General features: G+C 39.5%; 1 protein-coding gene across 12 annotated transcripts in view; it reads right to left on the bottom strand.

Annotated features, from left to right (window-relative positions):
* KIF21A (kinesin family member 21A) overlaps positions 1-18,163 on the bottom strand; it is a 151,797-nt gene that overhangs the window by 59,686 nt on the left and 73,948 nt on the right. For 8 of the 12 annotated variants that reach the window (XM_050936020.1, XM_050936024.1, XM_050936027.1 and 5 more), the window contains 10 exons: positions 13,865-13,903; positions 11,096-11,183; positions 10,045-10,159; positions 7,676-7,864; positions 4,030-4,229; positions 3,679-3,786; positions 3,114-3,182; positions 2,776-2,990; positions 1,085-1,238; positions 393-590 (listed from right to left, as the gene is read on the bottom strand). In XM_050936020.1, the coding sequence (XP_050791977.1) occupies positions 393-590; positions 1,085-1,238; positions 2,776-2,990; positions 3,114-3,182; positions 3,679-3,786; positions 4,030-4,229; positions 7,676-7,864; positions 10,045-10,159; positions 11,096-11,183; positions 13,865-13,903 (1,375 nt within the window). The remainder of the gene's footprint in view (positions 1-392; positions 591-1,084; positions 1,239-2,775; positions 2,991-3,113; positions 3,183-3,678; positions 3,787-4,029; positions 4,230-7,675; positions 7,865-10,044; positions 10,160-11,095; positions 11,184-13,864; positions 13,904-18,163) is intronic. The other 4 variants (XM_050936023.1, XM_050936031.1, XM_050936025.1 and 1 more) reach the window with 1 other exon arrangement.

The following is an 18,163-nucleotide window of genomic DNA, read 5'->3' as shown; positions in this document are numbered from 1 at the left end:
ATGACTTGAAGTGTGTCTTCTGAACGTGAAACAGACTGTACTATAACAGCCAGCTGTGGAAGGAGGACTTAAATTTGTGAGCTTTTGTCACAGGAAACATAGTATTTAATATCAGCAGAATGGAAAGTATCAGCTTTGGCATTTAAAAGGCTCTGCAATGTTACCGTACATTATATAATCAAAGCTAATACTTATATCTGAAAACCCCACTGTATAAACACCACCTATATCAACCATCCCCTCAACATATTTTAACTTAACAACATAATGAGTAGGTTGCATAATGAATGAAATACCAAGGCAAAATTCACCACAGAATAAAATATTCTCAAGGATAATGCAATTTCCCAGTTGTACGTGTTACTATTCCTGAACCTTAGCCCTTGACCTACCTTTGCTTCCTCCATCTGCATAATGTTTGCTTGGCAGTCAGAAATACTGTCATTGATGTAATCTATATTTGCAGTTAGTGACTCCATCTCCTCATTGATGTTATGGACATTTTTGTCTGCTTCTCCACCACCATCGTTGATGACTTTCTCCCTTTTTTTCAAAAGCTTCTCTCTTCTTTTTGTAAGTTCTTCACGTTGCTATTTTCCAAGAGAAATTTTAAATAAAAAGATTGTATACTTTAGCCAAATATAATTTTTATTATTTATTTTTGTTCTTTTCTGGTTACATGGTAACCTCAGTGTACATTTTTGCCGTGGGAGATGATATCAATGTATTTGACAACACATGCATAAGGTGTTCTTAGATCTTGACACTTATATCATATTTGTTTTGTTTCTTATCTCAGGAAAGTTTGATGGTTCTGGGTTCTATGCTCGGATTCAAACACTTCTGATAATAAAGCACTTTATACACTTGTGCCTACAAGGTGTTAAGCACGTCCGACCTCTGACCTAGACCAATGCTTACTGAAGTCAGAGGGAGCCTTTCCATTGACTTCGATGGGCTTTGAATCACCTTGGCAGGTCCTATATGAACAAGTAATTTACTGATACAAGAAAGTGGCTTTGCTTTCTGCTATTTTAATACAATAGCATATAAGATATTAAATACCACATAATAAATACCATACCTTAAGCAGTCTATTCATATCTGTTTCCATATTAGAAATGGTCATTCTCTGCATAATGATGTCAGTCACTTTGCGTTCAAGTAATTGCCACTTCATCCTGGCTGCCTTTGAGAAATAAACTCTGACAGTTGTTCCTTTTCTTTGGTATTTCTTCCTATGGTTAATTCAGAGAGTCACATTACTGAATGTAACTACATGGTCCAGTTTAGATTTTGAAACTGCAAATTATCAGTGCAAAATTATTATTATGTTTAAAGACAACATGACTTTTTTTGCAGACTCTGATTCCACATCCACCAACTTGTAATCAGTTCTCTGCAGATGTACTTCCCCCCCGATATACATTTGCCCACCCCTGCTTTAGAGACTACAAGTCCACTCAATCCTACTTCTTATTCTGCCAAATCGCTAAGACAAACAAGTTTGTTTACATTGACCGGAGATACTGCTGCCTGCTTCTTATTTACAATGTAACTGAATGCAAGAACAGGCATACACATGGCACTTTTGTAGCCGGCATTGCAAGATATTTATCTGCCAGATATGCTAAACATTCATATGCCTCTTCATGCTTCGGCCACCATTCCAGAGGGCACTCTTCCATGCAGATGATGCTTGTAAAAAAAATAATGTGTCAATTAAATTTGTGACTATACTCCTTTGGGGGAGAATGATGTGTCTACTGCTCTGTTTTACCTGCACTCTGCATACGTTTCATATTATAGCAGTCTTGGATGATGACCCATTACGTGTTCATTTTAAGAACACTTTCACAGCAGATTTGGCAAAATGCAAAGAAGGTACCGATGAGAGATTTCTAAAATAGCTAGAGCACTTGACCCTAGGTGTAAGAATCTGAAGTGTCATCCAAAATAGCTAGAGCACTTGACCCTAGGTGTAAGAATCTGAAGTGTCATCCAAAATCTGAGAGAGATGAGGTGTGGAGCATGCTTTTAGTCTTAAAAGAGCAACACTCTGATGCAGAAACTACAGAACCCAAACTACTAAAAAAGAAAATCAACTTTCCGCTGGTGGCATCTGACTCAGATGATGAAAATGAACATGTGTCAGTCCACACTGCTTTGAATCGTTATCAAGCAGAACCCATCACCAGCATGAAGGATGTCTTCTGGAACACTGGTTGAAGCATGAAGGGACGTATGAATCTTTAGTGCATCTGGCACATAAATATCTTGCAACACCAGCTATAACAGTGCCATGCAAACGTCTGTTCTCACTTTCAGGTGACATTGTAAACAAGAAGCAGGCAGCATTATCTCCTGCAAATTGTAACCAACCTTGTTTGTCTGAGTGATTGGCTGACAAAGAAGTAGGACTGAGTGGACTTGTAGACTCTAAAGTTTTACATAGTTTTATTTTTGAATGCAGTTTTTTTTGTACTTAATTCTACATTTGTACGTTCAACTTTCATGATAAAGAGACTGCACTACAGTACTTGTATGAGGTGAACTGAAAAACACAATGTTTTGTTTTTTATGGTGCAAATATTTGTAGTAAAAATAAATTTAAAGTGAGCACTGTACACTTTGTATTCTGTCTTACAATTGAAATTAATATATTTGAAAATGTAGTAAACATCCAAAAATATTTAAAATAAATGGTATTCTATTGTTCAACAGCACGATTAATCGTGATTAATTTTTTAATCGCTTGACAGCCCTGGTCTTTACCTGGTTCCATTTGTTGCAGTTACTGATAATGCTTGGACCCTGGCCACAGGAATTCTCATTTTCTGCTGTGCTGCTGCTCTTGATCCATCATAGTCTACAGATGACATACTAGAACTTGGTTCTTGAATAGGATGGTCAGGCAAACTCAGTTTCCGACTCACCCTCCCAGCTGCTTTATCAGATATAGGCCTTACTTGTCGACGCAGAGCTGTAACCTGAAACAGCAGGACATCAAGACCTTTTACTACCATCTGAGGCATTATAAATTTGACTTTACTACCAGATATGATGCAAATATCTATGATCTGACAGGACACACCAGTGCTGTAAAACAATACCTCTTCTGTTTTGCGGCGTAGAACAACTTCTTGATTTCTTTTCTGAGCTTCCAGAAGTTTGAGCTGATGCTGTGAACAATAACAATGAATAAGCGAAGTATTTTTCTCTACAACATTTGTTATTAGCTGAAAAAGAAGGCCAATATATGCTAATATAGGCTTGCAAAACTGTTGTGAAAATGAGTAAACCCGAGTGCAAAATCTTCTTGTCCATTATTTGATATAATGGTTATAATGGGAAAACACACCTCAATACTTTACTTGCCCCCAACAAATAGATAACTTGGCTGGGGTGAATGAGCAGATAGAATTTTGTAAATGGCATTGGTATATATACAATGAGCCTTTGTTTGTTTTCAGTAATAGTTACTACTTGAAGCCTAGAGGCAGGATTTCCATAATGTAACTAAAATGCATCAGAGATGTCAAGCAAAATCTTGTTTAATGATAAGGAGAAGATGATTTCGGTTTATAGAAAGAAATGTGACATATTCCACATCATAATGAGCATGTTTACTACTGTACAGAAAGCTTTATGAACATTCACATCTTATCTGTAAATCACCTCTCGCTTGCGCTGCTCCTTTTTAAGCTGTGCAATCTCTCTATTTCTTCTAGATTCGGTCATCCTGGCTTTTTCTTGCTCTTCTTTCATTTGCTTCATCAGGCGAACCTGCATAGAAACAACCACCTTAACAGAGTGCATTTACTTTAAATGAAAATGTTTTTATTCTCCCACCACTCATGTAAAGAGCATTTTCTTCATGCTATAATCTCCTATTACTATTCTGTATTTTCAGTAATTTACCTCCTCCCAGATATACGTTTTTCTTCTTCAATGTGAGAGCATTAATATGAGAAAATGGCTCTCAATCCCTTTCCCATTGATCAAATGTTAACCATATTTAAAAAATACCTTAGTTTTTTTCATCTCAGTCACATCCTGCTGCAGTTTCTTCAGCTGCTTTTCATATTGAGACTGATTTTTAAGCAATCGTGCATGTTCTTTCTGAGCAGTTTGCAGTCTTTGCAGTTCTTTATTCATGGTTTGGAGCTTTTTCTCATATTCTGACTTTATTTTTTTTGCTTTTTCTTCTGAAAAAGACTCCATGGAACCTAAATAACAAAGGAGAATTCTTATCTGCTAATTTGTTGAGAATATTTTCACTTTGTCAGTACTGAGTTACCTCTGCAGTCAGCCGCTTACTGGCAGTAGCCTCCAATCGGCTTTAAACTATTTAATTTCCCATTCTGCTTCTATCTTCCACACTGCTGTGAAGTCTCTACCCAGAATTGATGACTGCTATAGCTTTGGGTAATGTATCAAGTAGTAACACAATCAGCTTTATATCCTTAACTGGTTTCTAATTTTAATATATCCTCTGGTTTCTTTGCAGTGAAGGCACATGCACCAAATTAAAACCAAAACCAGAAGAATTCCCTTCTGTTTTACTGAACACATTGTCTACACTGGACACAGGAGTTGTAGACTCTAAGCGCTCTATTCTCACTTCTCTCTCCCTCCACAACACTACAGTTTACCCAAGCAAATCTGAATAGGAAACTAATGGTGGATACCAACTCTGACCTTCTCTGGTCAATGTACAGAGCAACACTGACAGAATCTTCAAGGACTCAACTCGAAAAAATTGGTGCATTTAATAGGTCTGTGTGTCTGTGAGAGTGTAAATTAAAATGTCTCCTTTCCTTCAGTATCCAGGACCTGCAAGCTATATTGGATCCTCTTAAGTCATCAAAAACCACTGAAAGCTGCTGCTGGTAGTGATGTGGTCAGGAAAACGCCCATCATTTCTGGCTTGGTACACCCCATGAATTTCTCTCTCTCCATATAACAGCTGAATAACTTGTACATGGAAAGTCTCCAGCTTCTTCCAGCAAGAAGCTCATAATTAAATCCAAGTCTAACACACAGTAGCAAAGAACAAGTAATGTAATTCAGTGCCTACTGAACCAATGCATCACAATGAGTTCTTGTGTTGATTACTGTGAGCATTAGCTTGGACCCCTAAACAGCACTATTTAAATAGCAGTTGTCCACATATCTGATACACTCACATACTCAATCTGATGCTGTAGAACAAACCTTTAATTGCAGTTACACATCAGGCTATTTCTCCAGATTACTGTTTTAGGGACCAGGACTGTAAACGTTATTCAAAGTGTGTCCAGTTATCTGCTTGGGCTTAAAAATGGTGGGTGTGGTTAGGGGGACTCAGGAAGAGTTCCCCTGATGTAAGTTAAGGCCAACATTTTCCAAAATGGCCTATGGTTCTGAGGTGTTTGCAACATGCAACACCTTGAAACTGATTTTCAGAAGTGCCAACCACTCCTAAGCCCTTCAGAAGCCCGGAGGGGCTGTGACTTCTCGGCACGGCTGAAAATGAATGTGTAAATAAAATCTGAGTAAAGCAGAATAAAATAAACACAACCTGTATAACAGTTAGAATATTATTTTATATTGTGGGTTATTCAAAATAAAGTGGCAGTTAATCAGCCATTCATCACTTAAATAAGGGCTGTGACACAGAGGCCCATTTGTGGGTCACTATTCTGTGTCAGGAGTGCTTGTCAGGCATGACATACTAACTTATCACATGGTTGTCATAATCTGTATCTAAAAGGTGTCATGTAAGCTATCATTGGAAAACTAATAAGTCACTAATCATTAATATTCTTGAATGTATGGGGTGTGTACAAAGAGTTATGGATATGTGCTAGAATAATATTCTTAGTATGTATTTGGCAAGCAATACATAAGGCCAGTCTTCTCTAGACAATGGAATATGTATTTGCTTGGCTCACCAGCCTGGTCATCAGGCAGACACAGTGAAGATGTATTTACACATAAGGTAAACAAAGCCATCAAGCTAACCAGGGGAGGAGGTAATGACTCAACTATCACAAGTGGGGGACGAAGTAGAATGAGGTCTTCACCAGACCACATGGCATCTCTTCCCAGAAGGAGAAAAGGAACTTTACATGAGAATACATTTAAATGGTTTACTGGGCTATAAAGGTAATGGGTCTGAACCTCAAATGATAAAGAACTGAATCCACTGATTGTACAAAATATTACAGTACTATAAAAGTGTAGCCAGTAAAGTCTTTTCTGAAAGCTAATGAGACACTAGTGATTAATATAATTGTGAAACATATTTATTAACACTAAATGAGAAAATATGGATACTCAGTGGTATTATGCTTTAAAGTCTGAGACCAAACACAGAGAGAAACAGGTTTTCCCCCAGATAGGAGAAAAGATAGCATTTTTGAATCAAAACAGTGGAAGCCCTATTTACATATGAATCAACAGGGGAAGAGGAAGTCCACAGGAAGGGTCATCCTTTGTCTGGGGACAAAACAATGAGTTTGGGAAGATATAAGGAGAAAGAAGAAGCCATCTTGGCATCCATCACTGGATGGACACAAGGGGCCGGAGCTCTTGCAAGCGGAGAAAGATGAGGCCTTCAGCCAAGGGGGTTGAACTGAATATAGGTGAGAAACCTGCTTAGGTAAAGATGTTTCACCAAGGAAGACAAAGGAAACCAGTATCTTGTTCTTATGTGGAAGGTTCTGACTGAGAGAAAGTCAGCTACAGTTGGCGGGGGGGGGGGGGGGGGGGGCCGCGGGGAAAGAAAAAAAAGCCTGGTAGGAAATCTACCTTGAACCAAGGCTGTAGCTTGTGGAGTTAAGTCTTGGCCTCTAGAAAGTGTTTTTTACTTTTATGCACTTGTAACCATTTTGACTTTATCCCTTCAACTTGCACTGACTTAAAACTCTCTCTTTTTGAGTAAATAAACTTGTTTTACTTTTATTCTAAATCAACCCAGTGCCGGGCTTGACTTGAAGTGGTTATTAACAACAAGCTGCTGTACTTTTGCCCCTTCAAAGGAGCAACAAACTTTATTACTCCTCTGAATGTTCTAGGAAGGGGCTGGACATTTCAAGGCACAGGGTTTTGAGGAAATTCAGGACTGGGGATATATTGGGGTCACTTGGCCAGCAGAAACCATGGCTGGTAGAGACAAAAGTGTGGCTTGTCTGCCGGCTGGGAGCATCCAGACAGGGAGCTACCATAGCTGAGCACTGTAAGGCATTCAGGGTTACAGGACAAGCAGTGATCTCTACCTCTCATTAGTCTGGATTACACCCCAAAACATGACAGGGGCATAAAGCACTGATTACACCACTGAACTGTTCTGTTGTGGTTTTGGTTCTTCTCTTATTTAGGGTGAAGAACGAGAACTTCATTTGAATACAAGTACTAAACTGTGTGAAAGGAAGTCAGAACTCATAAGAACTTGAAAATTCATGTTCACCTACTCCTAGTACCAAACAGTAATAAAGACTTAAAAACTAGTATTATTAAAACTGAAAAATTAACAAAGATTAGAAAATGACTCTAGTTAGCAGCTAATTTTCAAATAATTTCTCCTCACAGTTTTCATGCAGTACCAACTTATATGTATGGGAGAAAGTAACAAATCATTTGTCATGAAGATACTACAGTAAAATGATTTAAATAAAGTTATATGTCCTACCCAGGTTTTGAAGAACCTGATCTCTTTCAAGTTGAGTGTCTCGAATCTTATGTTGTAGCATCATTAGCTTTTCTTCATATTGCTTTTTCAGAGTCTGCAGTCTTCGTTGGCTGTTCTCTAGTTCATCTATCAGCTTTTGCTTTATGGCAATTTCACAAGTGATATTTGCTAAATCTGCCTGATAATTTTCTAAAAGAAAAAAAGAAAAATCAAATACTAAAAATGGAGGCATTCAGATTCTATGGCAATGAGGGCCATACAAACATATAGACAGATACCTCCTGTAACTTTAGGGTAATCACAATATAATGGCATAGAAGCATTTTTTTGAAAAGCCAAGGATTTTGAAAAGCCAAATTATTTGGCATAAACTACCAAACACAGGAGCCAACCTAGCAATAAACAGCCATACCTTTCTGAGTTGTACAAATGTCAGATGCCTCAAAAAAACCTGCATTGCCTAATATGCTTGTACCATGTAATAATTTTGCGTTGACATGCAAAATCTGTCATGCTCATATGAACACATTCTGGACAGTGTGATACAGCATGGCCAGAGGGAAGCAGGAGAGGGTTAGAAGGGAGCCTTATTCCCTGTAAGGGGAAGAAAGTTTGCTGTAGATTAATTAGAGCACCTGAAGCCAATTAGAGCACCTGAAGCCAGTCACTTGATAAAAACCCCTGCTTCAATCAGACAGTGTGGGAGTTGGAGCAGAGAACAGTTTGGAGAAGTGCTGTGGTGAGCTAAGAAGTCCAAGACCCTAGGTAAAGGGGCACCTGGCTTGTACAGAGGGAGGGCAGGAGAGGGAGGGCAGGAGAGGGAAGTAGCCCAGGGAAGGAAGTGTCAGTTCAAGTGGTTTACCACTATCCTCAGGGCCCCTGGGCTGGGACCTGGAGTAGAGGGCAGGCCCAGGTCCCTCCCTCTCCACTCCCCTCCTCTAGAACACTAGTGGGGCAGTTAATATTCCACTGCAGGGGCAAGAAATGGTGCCCTGAACCCTCCCCAAAGAAGAGAAAGTGTGAGACCCATCAAAATAGTGCCAGCAATTTGCCACAACAGTCAAAGCTCATTTGGAGTTTAATGCTTGTGTATCTATAATTTTGTACTGCATATCTGATTTGTGCACATAAAGATTTTGAGTATTTTGTAACCCCGACAGAGGGAAACAGATGCTGGATCTGCACCTGGGTAATCTATTTTTTGAGATCCGGAAAAATACAAAGTAATGCATTCCCACCCACCACACCAATTTGGTGAAATATGGAATTTAGTAGGATGATGGAAAAGTTCATGTATGTCAGATAAGCACTATGTTTGTTTCACAACTCCTTACCCTGAACTCCCACCTCAGACACCATGTCCCTTCTTGTGCTCATCTCACACAACCTGCTAGAGTTCCTTCAACACCAAAGCTGCAGAAACTTCCAACAGCAAGCTCAGGAGTGTGTAGGGAGGAAATCTTGACTGGTCAGTGAATCTTGCGGTGGGGTTCCCCTCACACACACCCTAACACAGCTGCTGAAAAGGTATATCCTATCTCCAGAGAGAAGTGAGGAGCTGTCTCAATCAAAGGGAGGGGTCCTCTATCTCTGACTGCAGTTATGTTAGGTTTATGGCCCTTTTAAAGTTCTTATCTGACTGTCAGTGAATCAGAGAAGAATCAATATACATGGCGTGTTCCCTAGCCTAATTCTCACGAGGCAGATTGTTGGGCTGGGCTGAGTCCCAGATTCTGCACTTATAAAAGGGGGCAATCCTGATTTGTGTGTAATGCCTACACCAGCTTTTTGTGACAAGTAACATTTCTATATAGGAAACCTCTGTCTCTTCATAACCAAGTTGGTTTATAAGCTTCATCATTTCAGAATTAAACTCTGAAAATAGCTGAATTAACAGGTGCTGGATATCACCTCATCCTCATCCATGGTGTTTTTCAGAATGAAGAAAATTAACCTAGTGTTTTAATCTTATACTGAGGATATTTTTCTAAACAAAAGTTTTAGAGAAATAAATCAAGTATCAGATTGCTTCTACTGGGCTATAGAACAAACCTGGATGAATTGCACAAGGGCAATTCAGGACTCTTGCAGTAAGATGAGAGGCAATGTAAAGAAACATGTTCTAGGAGCCCACGGAAGGGCACACCATTATAGATAATTCACAGAATACTACTGATAGCGGGCTCAAGAGACGCTGAGCATACTTCCCTTCCCGCCAAAGGGAAAGAACCGCAAATGGCAGTCATCACGGGGAAGGAAAGTGGCAGGACCAGACTGAAACAGTATCATCTATGCCCAAATATGGGGTGCCCAGACAAAGCAGATTTTTTTTTTTTACAAATTCTGCAAAAATACTGAAGTAATGTCACCTTTTTCATCTAAGTCAGAATCAGATTCATCTGAGCTTTCAACAACGTCCATATCATCATCTTCATCTTCCTCGTCTTCCTCATCCTCATGATCACTTACTTCCTGAATTTCTTCCTATAAGTAAGTAAGGGGAAAAGTTAGGACAAAAATCTCCATTTACCCACCCCCCTTTGACACTTAGATTAACTTGGAAGTACATGGAAGCAGGGTAACAAATCAGACTATGGGCTAGTATATTACTTTTTAACTACTCGTTCATTAGCCCATTCATTTATAAGTCAACTCCCCAAAATGGATAGGTAAAAATAGCAAAAACTGTATGACCCTTTCATAAGCCGACCCTATATTTCAGGGGTTGGAAAACTTTGGCTCCCGGCCTGTCAGGGTAAGCTAATGGCAGGTCAGGATGTTTTATGTGGAGCGTCTGCTGTCATGGAGCCCTTCAGCTCCCTGTGGACGCAGTTCGCCGTTCCCATCCAATGAAAACTGCAGGAAACTGCGTCCACAAGGAGCTGAAGGGCTCCATGCCTGCAGACACTCCAGGTAAACAAAACTACAATGTATTAGATCAGGGATCAGCAACTTTTGGCACACGGCCCGCCTGGGTAAGCGCCCTGGCAGTCCGGGCTGGTTTGTTTACCTGTCGCATCCACAGGTTCGGCCGATTGCAGCTCCCACTGGCTGCCGTTCGCTGCTTCAGGCCAATGGGAGCGGTGGGAAGCGGCGCGGGCCGAGGGATGTGCTGGCCGCTGCTTCCTGCCGCCCCCATTGGCCTGAAGTGGCGAACCATGGCCAACGGGAGCTGCGATCAGCCGAACCTGCAGACAAGGCAGGTAAACAAACTGGCCCGGCCTGCCAGGGTGCTTACCCTACTGGGCCACGTGCCAAAGGTTGCCAATCCCTATATCAGATATTCAATTCAATGATTCCATAGAGATAAAAATCATCAAATTTTGGTGTAGACCTGTTGATAAGCCGACCCCCACTCTTTGATGTGTCACTTTTTCACCAAAAATATTTGGCTTATGAACGAGTATATACAGTACTTACCGCTTCCAATTCATGATTCTCTCTCTCTGAAGTGCTTTTTTCATCCCTTTTCTCCTGTTCGTTATCTGGGTTCTCCTCTTTAACATTACTAAAAGAAAGTGCAAATGAAATATTAGATCATTGATGCTATGATAGTATTTTTTTCCTAAACCAATAACCTGCCATTGGCACTTGTAAAAACATGATGCTCCAGAGACAGGAGAAATACAAAATGAAGCTAACCAAGTGAACAAAGCTGAGCACTGGGAAAACATAACTTCTAGACCTCTACAGATAATATAATGCCCTGATTTTTAATTACCCCTACATAATCTTGGTTTGTACAGCAGCATTATTGATCATAAAATAATTGTAGCTTTCACCTTTAGGATTTTTAATTTTATAACTAGAAACTTAAGCAATAGGAATAAAAATCTCCATATACTATAGCAGTACCCACTTTGGATAGAAATCGCAATGTATCCCCTGTAACTTTTACCAAACATCACAGAAGTGTATTTTGTGTGTGATTTAGCATGCAGTAGATTTTGTTACACTGTAGAATCTATCATACTGTTTATCATCTGCAAACTCAGGCGTAAATCTTGAAAAACAGAATCCTAATTTATTACACTGTAATGCTTTTTGGAGCTGTTATGTACCTATACATGAAAGCATGCTTAAAGAAGGCACTGATACACCATAAAAAAATCATAACAAACCCTGAATAGGATTTTTTCAATAGGGCACTGTTTTAAAAAGCAACTTTTTCCAGTTGTCAAGTATGCATTTTAGATTTTTTTCAAAGTACATTTACATGCTTTCAGTGTTTAGAATATTGCTTAATCTTACTTGGATGCCACATATCTGTACTCCCTTTCCTCTCTTAAAAATACGAACTGTAATGATTGGTGTGTTAAAACTATTATAAGTACAGCCATTTGAAAAGAGAATTATATTCTATTTCATTCTTTTAAATGCCAGGTCGCGATGGAAAAAGCAAAATCCACAGTTAAAAGGTGACCTGCAAAAAATCAAGTACCAAATTCCAGTTACTTCATTGACACACACATAATTCATTTTGTAGCTAACATAAGAGTCATTTAGCATATTATAACCTATAACCATCTTTATTTCTCTTCTTTCAGGTTCTACAGCTTCTACAGTTACCTGGGTTAACTGTCTCCTGCCACAATATGATACCCAGCACACAACATGCTGTGATATAACAATTGTTCTAGAGGCCAACTGAAATTGCAGGCAGGGCAAATATTTCTTAAATGTTTTCCCATGTCCTTTCTTTATATATATTATTCATTTTTGAAGGTGTAATTGCTTGGAAAAAAACATAATATATTAAAAATTGAACTTTTCTATAAGTTCTATATCACAGCACAATACATGTTGGGGCATCATCTCAGATCAGGAGCTAAGCAGCAGTGGCAGGCTGGACATCACAGAATCAGAAATAATTATGGTTTTATGTAAATTTTCTGAATGTCACTCAGTCTGGCAACTGTGGATACACAGCACATTCATGAAGTACCAGGCATTTGGTACATGACTTTTGTAAGTCAGCTTTAAAGTGTGCTTCTAACAGTAAGTGTATACATGGCACCATCTTACGCAGCAGATCTGCTTCCCGTGTGTATTCAGAGTTATAAATGCTCATTTTACTGTAACTCCTCTTAGCACTAGAGAGCTAGCTGGATTCTATTCCGGTCCTTTCATCATCAGTACAACTATTAACAAAATTACAATTGTAGCATCCTTACTGCTGATGATACATGATACCAAAAAGAACCCAGCTTGACTTTCAGATCGTAGGAAGGAGTCTGCAAGGCTGATAGCCTTGAGATTTCAGTCACACACCATTGAAATTAAAGGAAATTTTGCAGTGACTTCATTCAAACATGGATCAAGCCTTATGTGCCATTATGAAAACTATTTTTGGCCTGTTTTAATCTCTCTCCATACATTTCTTATAAGGAAGCATTACTATTCTTCTCACCTAGCTAGGATGACCAGATGCCTTTCAGAATTTAATTACTTCTCAACCTGCCATTATTGGGGACTGTAAGAATGATGTCTGCTTAACCCTCCAGCTATTCTCAGGGTACATTTACATTGCATTCCCCTTTTGGCGGTGTATAGTATATGTACTCATGTAGCCCCCCAGGATGGTTATAAATAAGAGTGTCTAGGAGGCAAGGCTAAGGAGAGTAAATACATGCCTGGGTAAGAGTATGTATGAAAAGCACACACCCTACATGGCTCTCTACTTGCCCAATTTGTGCATCCTTGTCTACACTGCCAACTGCTTTTCCCAGAGCCTTGCCTCCCTGCAGTGAAAGGCTCTGGCAGCAAGATCTGCTGAAGCCTTTCCCTGCTGTTGGAATCTTTCAGTGACATGTAGCTACAGGGCTGCAAGGTGGATGCAGCTTGCTTTTCACTGCAGTGTGTAGCTATATATACACACACACTACATACTGCTAAAACTAGTACGTATTATATACATAGCTTTAAAGGCTAGAAGCATTACTTCCCCAACACTACTAGCCCAACAGAGCAAGAGCCCAAGGTTAGTCTTGACCTCCAGTTACATATAGTATGTTTCTTCCTGTTTAAACAAAAAAAAAAGTGTTAACGGAAAAGAAAACACAGTTTTAAAAAGCCCCAATGAATTACTCTATGTGTGTCAATGAATTTACTGCTAGATTTGCCTTTCATGTATAGCAACTAAATTAATTTAAATGACAGTTTAATTAAAAACCTGGGAAATATTCCAACCTTCTTTCTTCTTGATTGCTTTCCTCAAGTTTCTGTAGCCTTCAAAAGCAGGAGGTACAGTATTGGAAGGCCAAGCCAATGAAGGACAAACCAGACAGTGAAAGCAGAAGTGGTAAGAAGGTAAAAATGATACATGAGCTTATGGATTTTAAAATGAAATTTAAAAAGATACCATCAAAAGATGACAAATAGTAAAAAGGCAATACATTTTGTGCAGTTGGAAAGTAAAGAGAAAACTAAAGAGCTGCTGTACCCTAGGTAGTGTTTCTAGTATCTGAGGTTGACCAGTCCGTCATTATAAAGTACTGTAGCTGTCTATACCTCAAGTTATGCTAGTGAAGGGTTTTTTGGAACCACAACTGCTTATTTTATTTTGAGAATCATTTCTAATTAGCTTTTTAAAAAGTACGATCTTCAAAGATAAACGTTTCTTCTCTTTTGCTCTTTAAAAGTCCCTTTAAATCAGCATAGGGGGCCATTAACAAAATGTTGTTTTAAAACTTCAAAAAGTACTGCCTTTAAACCATACTAACAAAATATATATCCCCGCTATGTACTAGGAATCAAACAATACACTAATTTTATATTAGAATATGCTACAGGCATCTATATATACACACTTCGCATTAAAAGAACAATATGCAGAAAACTTCCACTTCTAACAGTAAAACTATAAAGGATACATTCTGAACATAACCTATGAATACATCAGCAATTTGCAGTTGTGGCGTTTTTAAAGGTTTTAAGGCAAAATATTATAGTTTACTCTTCTGGGATTAAAAATGTATCTGCCACTTATTGCATATTACAACATCAACAAAAAAGTACAAATCAGAAGCGATGGGATGGGAAAAATACAATAATTTTTTAAAATGACAGATGTATTACAGTAAGGAGATGTGTGAATGACTTCAATAAATGCAGAAGTGTCTTAAATTACTGAAAATATTTTATAATTTTGATCTCACATTCAAATTATGAACTAATTTTGAGTTGGAATTTATTGGAATGACTTCCCATTGTGCACCTTCTAATGTAAAATACTAACCATGTTGATACCTATTTAATTTTATCAATAATCTAATGTGATAAAGGTTAAAGCAAGAACAGTTAGTATATGCATCAAAAAAGTTATGAAGTATGTAAAAATAACTAAAGATTGGAAGACGAAAGGAAAATTTACCCCAGCAACTGAGAGGTTAGGTCACATTGATTGGAGAACACTATACTTAGAGTATGTCTACACTATCCTCCGGATCAGCGGGTAGCGATCGGTTTATCAGGAATCAATATATCGCGTCTCATCTAGACACGATATAATCGATCCCCGAACACGCTCCTGTCGACTCCGGAACTCCACCAGAGCGAGCGGCGGTAGCGGAGTCGACGGGGGAGCTGCGGCCGCCGATCCCGCACCCTGAGGACAAGAGGTAAGTTGAAATAAGATACTTTGACTTCAGCTACGCTATTCACGTAGCTGAAGTTGCATATTTTACATCGACCCCCGCCCTCTAGTGTAGACCAGGCCTCACATATGTGACAGTTCCACCAGCCATGCTGGCCAGCTGACTTCAAGAAGTTTTATGATAGGTGCTCATCAAGGGCTAAATATTCTAAGCGCTGCATACCTGTTGCTCCTTTAAAAAAGGGCACTTAGGCATACAAGCAGATTTTCAGGCTACCTTACAGTGATTTAGGAACACCTATTTAAGATGACGCATCATTAGTCACACTGACTTATGTGACTAGAATAGTACTGTATAAAAATTGGTGACACAGGGCACCCCCAGGATTTGTTCAAATGATTCTTATGCCCCTCCTGACTCAGGCAGGAGACTCAGGCAGCGGCTCATTGCAGTCAGTGTGCACGTTCAGACCCTTCACCCAGACCGAGAGCTCCCCCACTGCTCTGGTGGAAGTAGGGGGGTGCCAGCAGCATTCACCATAGGGGAGGCAGGGAAGGCGTGCAAAAGGAGGAGTGAGGGGCCAACCCTCCCTCCCCCCCGTCATGCTGTGAACAGAGACCCAGTAACTGCCATCTTCCCTCCTGGCCACGCCCGAGACAGCAGCATGAGTGGCCTCGCCAGCTACACAGGAAGTATTGGTCTGAGGATCCTGCATTTCCACTGAATGGGGGAACTCCTGCCAGAGTCCCAGCTCTGTGGGCTGGGACAGGAAGCCTTGGCACTTCCCTGAGCCCTAGCTCCTCCATTGGGTGAGGGATCTGGGTGCCCCAGCCCAACACCTCACCGTGGGTGTCAATTCCCCAGCTATGGGGCCGCCCATGCTGCTGTACCAGGCTTGGCCCAGAGGGGAGGTGGCATCTGCTGGGTCTCCACTCAGAGCCAACGGTACACACTGTGAGTATGGTACGTATGGCTGTGGGTTCCACTGGGTGACATGGGACAGCACAAATCAAATCTTCAGAACACTATGCACATACAAGGGCTATGCTAATCAGGCAACTTTCAAAGAATGACATTCATAACAAGGTACAGTACAGTTAGAGCAGTTAAATGCCTGAAGGAGACAGGAGTAGAGGAAAGAATCTCCAAACCTCAGGGCAATTTGTCCACTTATAATTCATTAGCTAATCCATTGCCAACTACTGACATTGCAGTGGAACAAATGTAGAGAACCCTCTACCACAAATGCTCTTAAGTAGATGGGAGGAATCCACAGTTAACGAATATTACATCACACCTGTATAATCCTCCAAACCCTAACATTTCTCACCACTCAAGAGGTTTTTCCTTATGTTTTTTAACTATACACACAACAGCAATTTATATAGCTGTATACTTTATATAGATTATTCCAAGGAGTATCAGCCACAAATTATATAGATAGCGATAAAAACCCTACAGGTATTAATAAACCATGATTCCATTCAATAATTTGTTCAAATTGTACACATGCCCCTCCTGACTCAGGTAGGAGACTCAAGCAGAGGCTCATTGTGGTCAGTGTGCACACTCAGACCCTCCAGCCAGTCTAAGAGTGATACAAACCCTACAGGTATTAATAAACCATGATCCCATTCAATAATTGCAAGGATACTAAAGTAAACCCAGATGCAGCATTTTCTGAGCCTCCCAATCTGAGCAGACTACAACAATCATTCTATTGCTTAGGAATTGAACAAGGACATGATTTACATGTTAAATACGTGTAAAACACATAGGGGCACATGCCCTGATAACCGGCCTAAACAGATTTACACCAGCCAAGGATCTGGCTCACAGCATTTGCCAATTCTGGAGTTCGGTTTCCTGCTGCCACTATGGCCAATTCCGGAGACTTCAGAAAAATAAATAAATAAATAAATAAGTACATACCCCTTTGTGTAATTCTGTACATGGGGTAAAGATTCCTTGAAACCTTCAAGTGACCAGTTCCTTCTATGGGCTTGACCTTGTGAAGTGCTGAGCACTCAGGCTCCAGTTTAGCAAAACACTTACATAGTTCTTTAACTTTAAAACAAAACAAGGAGTAAATCTCAGCACATATGCTTAAATTTAAACCTACCAAAGTGTTTTGCTGGATTGGGATTATAATGCTCAGCACCTTCCAGGATCCATAAAAAGACATCTGACAAAAAGGTGAGATACAAGTGTCTGTGTGTGTCCAAAAAAAATAAATAATTTAAAACTTTCCTGCAGACGTAGGCACAAAGGAACCTAGTGACTATGAGAAAGGGTAAATTTGTACAACTAATAATATTTTTGTCAGTCAACTCTTGTGGTTATGACTTTTTATAGATATGGGACTCAATCCAATAGACCTTCCTCATACAGAACTACTGACCTCAGTATTTCATATTTGTAGCAGATTTTTTTTAAAGTTGTGAAAATTCTTGATTATTTGTGTTAAGTTTCAACAGCCAATAAAAATGACATAATAAATTGAAAGCACAGGAAGATTTCAGAGAAAAGAGAACTATTTGATATTTAGAGGAATCAATGTATCAATGAATGGATCCTTGCTCTCTGAACAGATATCGATGTCTATGTACATTTCAGTGGGTTAGAAATTGAATAAAAGAAAATAATGAAGCATGGTGTTGCAGTGAAGTAGGTGGTCTTGAATAAAAACAGGGATAGAAAATGAAGACGCACAAGCAAAAGAAGCCATTCAAGAACTACTAATGGAATTCCAAATAGCTGTCCAGTACATCTTTTGAAGCAAGCTACTTCCATGTTTCAAGAGAGTACACAAAATAGTTATTTTCTCTCGCTGAAATATCAGACTTGTGTGAAGACAACAATACACATATGAGTTTTTACTACTATAGTTTCA

The sequence above is a fragment of the Gopherus flavomarginatus genome, chromosome 1, assembly GCF_025201925.1.
Source record: "Gopherus flavomarginatus isolate rGopFla2 chromosome 1, rGopFla2.mat.asm, whole genome shotgun sequence".
Lineage (NCBI taxonomy): Eukaryota > Metazoa > Chordata > Testudines > Testudinidae > Gopherus > Gopherus flavomarginatus.
Note: the sequence above shows the minus strand (reverse complement) of the source record. Positions and strands in the feature narration are given on the sequence as shown.